Source organism: Entelurus aequoreus, linkage group LG10 (assembly GCF_033978785.1).
Source record: "Entelurus aequoreus isolate RoL-2023_Sb linkage group LG10, RoL_Eaeq_v1.1, whole genome shotgun sequence".
Classification (NCBI taxonomy): Eukaryota; Metazoa; Chordata; class Actinopteri; order Syngnathiformes; family Syngnathidae; genus Entelurus; species Entelurus aequoreus.
Window position 1 is genome coordinate 33,899,105 of NC_084740.1, and position 9,109 is coordinate 33,908,213.

A 9,109-nucleotide genomic window follows, 5' to 3' on the forward strand; every position below is an offset into this window, starting at 1 on the left:
CTAGTGGTACTTTAACTTAAATAGATTGTCTACTATTGTCTTTTCAATTAAGTCAGTGAGTGCAAAAGTACAACCAAAAGGGTTCAAAGTACCGTATTTTTCGGACTATAAGTCACAGTTTTTTTTAATAGTAGGGTGCGACTTATACTCAGGAGCGAATTATGTGTGAAATTATTAACACACTACCGTAAAATATAAAATAATATTATTTAGCTCATTCACATAAGAGACTAGACATATAAGATTTCATGGGATTTAGCGATTAGGAATGACAGATTGTTTGGTAAACATATAGCATGTTCTATATGTTATAGTTATTTGAATGACTCTTACCATAATATGTTACGTTAACATACCAGGCACGTTCTCAGTTGGTTATTTATGCGTCATATAACGTACACTTATTCAGCCTGTTGTTCACTATTCTTTATTTATTTTAAATTGCCTTTCAAATGTCTATTCTTGGTGTTGGGTTTTATCTAGGGTTGCAACAACTAATCGATTAAATTGATTAAAATCGATTATAAAAATAGTTGCCGATTAATTTAGTCATCGATTCGTTGGATATATGCTATGCGCATGCACAGAGGCATTTTTTTATTAATTTAAAAAAACAAACATTTTTTTATAAACCTTTATTTATAAACTGCAACATGTACAAACAGCTGAGAAACAATAATCAAAATAAGTATGGTGCCAGTATGCTGGGGTTTTTTTTCAATAAAATACTGGAAAGGATAGAAATGTAGTTTGTCTCTTTTATCCGATTATTAATCGATTAATCAAAGTAATAATCGACAGATTACTCGATTATCAAATTAATCGTTAGTTGCAGCCCTAGTTTTATCAAATACATTTCCCCAAAGGATGCGACTTATATATGTTTTTTTCCTTCTTTATTATGCATTTTCGGCCGGTGCGACTTATACTCCGGAGCGACTTATACTCGGAAAAATACGGTACTGTTATATAATTTTTACACCTACTGTACACTAACAGAAGATGATGAAATTCTAGTGAATATCAGTGCAATCAGGAAGGAAGCGCTAACATGTTCACACATACATTATTGGGAGAGAAGTCCTAAGCACAACAAAACAAAGGTTTAGTGTCACGATTTAAAAAATGCAGAAGAGAACAGGATGGAATCGCATTAGAGTAAATCAGTGCTGGCACTGGTGTTCACATTTCTTTTCTTTTTCCCGCAAATCACACCATTGCTACTTTCCCTCTGCGGCCCAATCAGCAGCCAACTAATACACTTCCTGCCTTGAGAGGCGCGTTACAGGAAGCGGCGTGGGCGGAGGGCGTCCATGTTCATTGTCCAGGAATGCAGCAAACGCGTCCAGCGGAACAGGAAGCTAAACATTAACCCCTGAGCGCGTCCTGCAAACCGCCCTGAAGACGTGCGGACCTGCGATCAAAGGACGAAAGCGCAGGGGATGCTCGCAACGCCGTGTTGGCTCAGATGATAGTCAAATGAGTCATGCGGTGCGCCGATACCGTTAGTTTTCTCAGGTCGGAACCCTCAGCGGAAAGAGCAACTTTATTTTTGGTTGAAGTTTGGCCGCTAACCGCTTCAGGCTTGTTAGCGCAAGGTGATGATGTCTTACTGTCCTCAGCTTATCACAGGCTCACAATCACGACGGCACACTAAAACAAAAAGATGGAGGTGCTGCAGCTGCCTGGGATGAGATCGTAAATCCTGATGAAAAACGGCAATTTGAATAACGGCAGGTCACATTCTCACACAATTCTTGCAGGAATGCATTGAACTAGCTCAGCTGAAATGGACTTAAGGCAAAATAATTAATCATTTTGTGGTAATTAAATGAACCGCATTCGTCAAAGTGAGAGTATTTAAGACTGTCCTTTTTTGTCTGGTGTGAGAACGGCATCAACTCAAGCAGCATAAACTTGCCAATTTAATCTACACGTAATTACCGATTCTCTCACAAATACACCGCAAATTAGGCATGGAAGACAGAGTTGTTGTTTTTTTAAGTTTAATTCGAATATGTCAACATTTACAACATGATACACATAATTCCATTTCCCCATGACAACATATCCAAAAAGGTGTAGGAAGAAGCAGAGCTTATTTCATTATACTCTTCTTCTACTTCATAGCAATTACTGACACATTTGTTCACTTTCCGTTCTCACTTTGTAACAAAATTCGAATCAATAAATAATAAAATTAGAGTTAGTCATCTTGATTATTTCTTCTCGCTCGATATAGACAACATACGTTATAAATTATATACATTGGGCCAACGATAGAGTTCTATCGTTACATCGTGATAATGCATGTTGACACATTCTGGCTGTGTCCCGCAAACTAGGCAACGACAAGCCAACAAACGCGTCCTTAACGCATTGTAGCATTTCTTGCTGGTGGCTAACGTCCCTCCACAGTGCAAAGCCACTTCTAAGTCAATAATATTCACCTCCTTGGCGGCAAACAGACCGAGTTTCTTAAAAATATTATCCCTGAAGGACGAGGAATAGCTAAAGATACTACACTACACATCGTAGAAGGATATGCTCACCGCTAATCGCAAGCTTAGAGCACTTGAATGTAAACAAAGGTGGGTGGATTGATACACATATTGACAGTAACGATACAAAGTATGCAATCAGTATACGTTTGAAACCAGTGGTTAGACGATATTTTTGACTATCAAAAAATCTTGTCGTTTATGTTGTTGTTTACAAACTCAGGAAATTAGTCCCTGAATTTATTGGGCTTTAAGGGCAAATACCAAATAATTAAAATGAGAGCCAATAGTAGGACATAATTAACCAAAATATTGATATTGTCGCACTGTTTTTGTATGGTAATAATTCAATGATCTTGAAAATTTTAAGTATGAACATAGCCCAAAAAGTGTTGTATCGCCCAAAACTAATGTAAAGTATTGAAACAACAGCAGAATAAGTGCTTATTACATTTTAACAGAAGTGTAGATAGAAACATGCTAGAACAGAAGGTAACCAGATATCAACAGTAAATTATTAAGTAAAATAATAATAGTTTTGACAAAATAATACAACAGGAAATGACGCAATTTGTTACCGCATATGTCAGCAGCTAAATTAGTAGCCTTTGTACCTCTTTTGGAAATAGTTCCATTAAAATGTACAGACCACACACACACACACACACATATATATATATATATATATATATATATATATATATATATATATATATATATATATATATATATATATATATATATATATATATATATATATATATATATATATATATATATATATATATATATATATATAAGGGCTGCAACTAATGATTAATTTGATGATCGATTAATCTGTCGATTATTACTTCGATTAATCGATTAATAATCGGATAAAGGAGACAAACTACATTTCTATCCTATCCAGTATTTTATTGAAAAAAACCAGCATACTGGCACCATACTTATTTTGATTGTTTCTCAGCTGTTTGTAAATGTTGCAGTTTATAAATAAAGGTTTATTTAAAAAATAAAAATAAAAAAAATTAAAATTAAAAATAAATTTAAAAAACTCTGCGCATGCGCATGGATCCAACGAATCGATGACTAAATTAATCGGCAACTATTTTAATAATCGATTTTAATCGATTAGTTATTGCAGCCCTAATATATATATATATATATATATATATATATATATATATATATATATATATATATATATATATATATATATATATATATATATATATATATATATATATATATATATATATTTTGCAGGAGGCTGCAATGTATATTGTGATATAGATTTAAAGCCATACTATCCATCTCTTGGGGGACGTCATGTACAGTACAATTATCTTGAGAGGATGTCTCACTCTGCTGGGAGTTGTCTGCACCAAACAAAGTGACTTCATGACTGCTACTATGTCCCAAGGTGAAATATTTGCCAAATGAAGCAACACGATACTTGGAATAGGACACTGATTGACTGACAGCAGCATACAGGCTTTAACTCATTGACTGGAGCTGGTAAATAACAGCACAGACATTTTCCATATTGGTCAACAGCTTTTGTTAATCTTTAACATTAAGTCGGTCAACTTTGGAAAAATGACAAATGAAGGTCCTCATGCCGGTGTGTCCAAAGTCCAATCTGAGGGTTTGGGGGGCATTTGCAGTGGTCCCCAACCACCGGTCTGCGGACCTCTACCGGTCTATGACGCATTTGCTACCGGGCCGCACAGAAACAATAAATACTTTATAAACGACCGCATTTTCTCAAACGTAAAGGTAAACAGCACTTTTTGGGGCATTTTTCCCATCATTCACAATCCTCATGTGAGACAAGCACACACCTTTTTTTTAATGCATTCTAAATGCTAGCAAGAGTCAGCGAACAATGGAGTCTAAAAAAAACATGCAAAAACAGCCATCAACATTTTATATATACACACTGCAAGTATATATGTAATGTAGCGACTTTCATAATAAAATGTAATATATACATATTTTGCTCATTTTAAAACATACTGCGGTCCATTAATTTCACAGACGCAATCACCTTTGCTTTTCCCCATCAACAACAACACCACTACCAATCATTGCAGACTTCATGAGAGACGACAAAGATTACTTTGGGACAAATGATGATCCACAACCTTATATTTTTGAGCCTGAATGTACGGAGGATAAGCAACAATTTTTAGAAGCTGAGTGATAAGCATATCCAGCAGGTAGCACTATTGCTGAGTGCTAATCAAGAAATAAACTACGAACATAATAAAACAATCAATTTCAGCTCTCACTGGGATACTTAGATGAAAAATGTATCCTAAATCTCACGCAGCCTTAAAAAAACAAAGAAAAAGATAGTTGTATTGTGTCTTTCTTGCCATCTCCGGGTCTAAGTTGAATTTCGAAGTTGACCAACTCGGTTTATGGCCACAACCTTCTACTATACAAGTGAGAGGCATGATTTATAATCTAGAATGAACTTTCACCAACTCAGAGGTGATGCAGCAGCTCAGTGTGTCAATAGCAGCATAAGCTAGTTAACTCTCTGTGATCACGGCGCCGCTAAAAGTAGATCCTCGGTGTTAGCGCTTCTAATAACAATACCGCTAATACTTGGTTAATATGCAGGTAACAAGATGTAAATAGGAGTAGCTTTGGTGGTTTTTGGATGTTTTTTAAAGGGATTTACAGACACGATATGCCATCAACCTACCAGGCACCATCTCATTGCAAAGAAACAAGTCCAAGGCTATTACTAATTCCGCTTTATGGTTAGTTTTATTTTTCATGCACTTATTTTTGCTGTATTTATCTGCCACGCGTGTAAGTAAAAATAATGCATACATTAAACTAGGGCTGCAACAACTAATCGATTAAATCGATTAAAAATCGATTATAAAAATAGTTGCCGATTAATTTAGTCATCGATTTGTTGGATCTATGCAATGCGCAGAGGCATTTTTTTGTTATTTTAATTTAATCATTTTTTAATAAACCTTTATTTATAAACTGCAACATGTACAAACAGCTGAGAAACAATCAAAACAAGTATGGTGCCAGTTTGCTGTTTTTTTTCCAATAAATTACTGGAAAGGATAGAAATGTCATTTGTCTCTTTTATCCGATTATTAATCGATTAATCAAAGTGATAATCGACAGATTAATCGATTATAAAATTAATCGTTAGTTGCAGCCTTACATTAAACCGGTCCTGGTGCAAAAAAATAGGCGACCCCTACAGTATTCTAAAAAAAAAATTAAACACGGCCTCACATCAACAATTCCAATCCATTTGCATTTATTTTTATTTGGTGTGCACGATAATATCCATATGAGGGGCTGATATGAGGAATTATGACATCATGACCAATAAATCAGATGATAAAAAAATAACTCTGTTAAAGTGAGAAAATCAAGCACTCTTTTTTTATCCCCCAGTTTGTGACATTTTCCGTTCTATTTTCACCAGGGCAAAAAACATCATGCTTCAACACATCAGCCACCTGTAAGCTTGTGTATAAAGTACAATTAAATCTATATCTAAATAATATTACACATCGGTATCGGTCTTGAGAAACAGGAACTTCTCTGTATCAGCTTGAAAAAAATATATATATTGCGCATCCCTATTTTTTTTTACTTTCAAGAAAACTGAGCTTTCGGTCTTTTTATTGAATAAGTCAGTGTCACTTATTTCACTACCATCATTACCCACTTGTGTGTGTGTGCACGGTGGGAGCATTTTCCCACAGTTCCAATCAGCAGCTTGGCAAAGCCCACTGGGAGCTGCGAGTGCAGAGCATCAGATGTTTGTGTTGGCCTTTTATTAAAACCGCTGGCTGAGTGCTTCCAGAGCCCCGCACTAAGACTGTTGCGTTGCTCACGTCACACCGGAGGACCCGCAGATCGCCGTCCCGAGGCAAAGCAGCGCCCGGCTTTGCGTGTCAACAGACAAGATACAACCTTCTCCCGTTGAAGCAAACCAGGCTCATCAAGCCGACATGTCAAACTAGTTGAGGAAGTTGTTGGCTGTGAAAAGAGAAGTCATTACTTTGTGTATCAAAGGCTTGTTTTAAACTTAGTCACCAGAAGAGGACTCTGAGTCAGTTTTATGACAAGGTGTGGCATTTTTACTCACTTCCTCCGATAAAAGCAGCCAGAAGTTGGGGTGATGATTACAAGTTTTGTTTATAATAGTGTTTTTTTGACAATGCCAATGTTGATGCTCACGCCAACTCCAGTCAATGAGGACAGCTGCTCGCAAATGCTGCATTTGAGGCCTAAAAATTGACCATGGTTCTGGGGCTGTGACTCTTTAGGTACCACACGATTCGATTCAATTCTTGGGGTTAACGATTTGATTCGGAAACGATTTTCGATTCAAAATGAATACATTTTTAATAGCGTTGGATGCCAGTTCTATGATTGACTACATTCCTGCATAAAATAAACAGCTCTAAACTTTTTTTATATATTACTTAAAAAGAAACCAGTTTTGTTTAACAAAATGCTATCCAAACATTTAATATAGTCAAATACAAATAAGACAAAAAGAGAAGTATCCAACACTTCTCTTTTCTTAAGTAAAATTGTACAGCAGATATGGGCATCTACATCAACAATATGATTGCCTGAGTGGTTGAACTGGGCAGATTAAAAAAATTAACAAAATAAAATTTAAACCAAATATTGATTTTTTTTTTGGACATCATTCCCTATTGGAAGACTTGTTTAGAGTGGAGGTAAAATAATAATATTTATACATAATAAATTCTGGACGTTAAAGAGCTGCACTATGTTTTAAGTCAGCCCGCACACACATGTAAATGCAAAGCATACTTGACCAACAGCGATACAGTTTACACTGACGGTGCCTGTATAAATATCTTTAACACTGTTACAAATATGCGCCACACTGTGAATCCACACCAAACAGAAATGACAAACACATTTCGGGAGAACATCCGCACAGTAACACAACATAAACACAACAAAACAAATACCCAGAGTCCCATGCAGCCCTAACTCTTCCAGGCTGCAAAAGAATGTTACCATAAAATGTATGGATTTTACACTACATTACTGTAAACTGAAAAACTGTACGGCTGTTTTTACGTTAAAATTCTAGTGACTGAGCTGCCAGTTTTTCAAGGTAAAAATCTATGGCCATTTTTAACAGTGCATTACTATGAATTTAAAACACAATAGCACTGTTATTTTTACCGCAAAATTATACCGGAAAATCTACGTTCCCTGTGTTTACAGTGCATTAGTGTAAATGGAAAAATGGTGCTACTGGTGATTTTACAGTAAATGTCTGGCGACGAAGCTGCCAGGTTTTTACAGTAAAATCCACTGACTTTTCACAGTGTAGCCTTGCGGACATGCCAGCAATGATAGAGCAGCTTGAAAGGGATCAGTATGGATATGTATTCACTCTTTGGCGGGCCAAACCAAATGACACGACGGGGTCCCACTGTGGGCATCCCTGGTCTAATGAGAGGATAATATAACAACTGATGGGCTCCTTTTTAGCTGTTTAGCGGCCAGGCATGTTTATGACATAAGGGGAAATGGATCGATCCATAAATCGCTAGTGTTAATACCAAGGGTAGTATCGAAATATGATAGATGTGATTACATAATTTTTTTTTATTTGCTTAAAATCTTTTTTGATAATGTTAACAAACTCAAGGAACTAAGGCCCTGGACACAGGAGGACTTTCAGGGTAAACACCAAAAAGGATTTCAAAATAAAATAAGAAACTAGTTTAAATATTGCATTGATATTGTTATACTGTCAATAGCACGGCATGGCGCAGTTGGGAGAGTGGCCGTGCCAGCAACCTGAGGGTTCCTGGTTCGATCCCCACCTTCTACCAACCTTGTCACGTACGTTGTGTCCCTGAGCAAGACACTTCACCCTTGCTCCTGATGGGTCGTGGTTAGGGCCTTGCATGGCAGCTCCCGCCATCAGTGTGTGAATGGGTGAATGTGGAAATAGTGTCAAAGCGCTTTGAGTACCTTGAAAGCAGAAAAGCGCTATACAAGTATAACCCATTTACCATTTGAAAAACTACAGTTCACACGTGATCTGTGTCGGCCGATTTCACTCCTGGATGAGCAGTATCGGAACCGATAGAGTAAAACCCTGACGGGAACAACCCTATCTGTAGCACATAAGGGTGTAACGGTACACAAAAATTCCGGTTCGGTACGTACCTCGGTTTAGAGGTCACGACTCGGTTAATTTTCGGTACAGTAAGAAAACAACAAAATATACATTTTCTGGTTATTTATTTACCAAAATTTGTAAACAATGGCTTTATCCTTTTAACATCGCTTTAAAATAGCTCTGTGTGTGATGGATGTGAGCCACCACTAGGCTGATCAGTGCAACAGCAAGCAGTCATGAATGCTAAGCATAACAATAACATACATAAACACACAGGGTCCATTGCCAGTGTTAATGCAGTCAACATACATAAAATAATAACTAAATAAGATAAGGCTCAGAATTGGTTTCTTAACAAAACCGTTCTACATATAAAGTGCAACATGTCCACATATAAAGTGCAACATTAAACTGCTTAAGGTTGTTGCTC

At 36.5% G+C, this 9,109-nt stretch overlaps 1 protein-coding gene across 1 annotated transcript in view; it reads right to left on the bottom strand.

Moving 5' to 3' along the window:
• Nucleotides 1-8,202: 8,202 nt before the first annotated feature.
• The window catches only part of LOC133659139 (neurobeachin-like), a 150,987-nt gene continuing 150,080 nt past the window's right edge, over nt 8,203-9,109 (bottom strand). The window contains exon 24 of the mRNA XM_062061874.1: nt 8,203-8,210. Within this exon, the coding sequence (XP_061917858.1) occupies nt 8,203-8,210 (8 nt within the window). The remainder of the gene's footprint in view (nt 8,211-9,109) is intronic.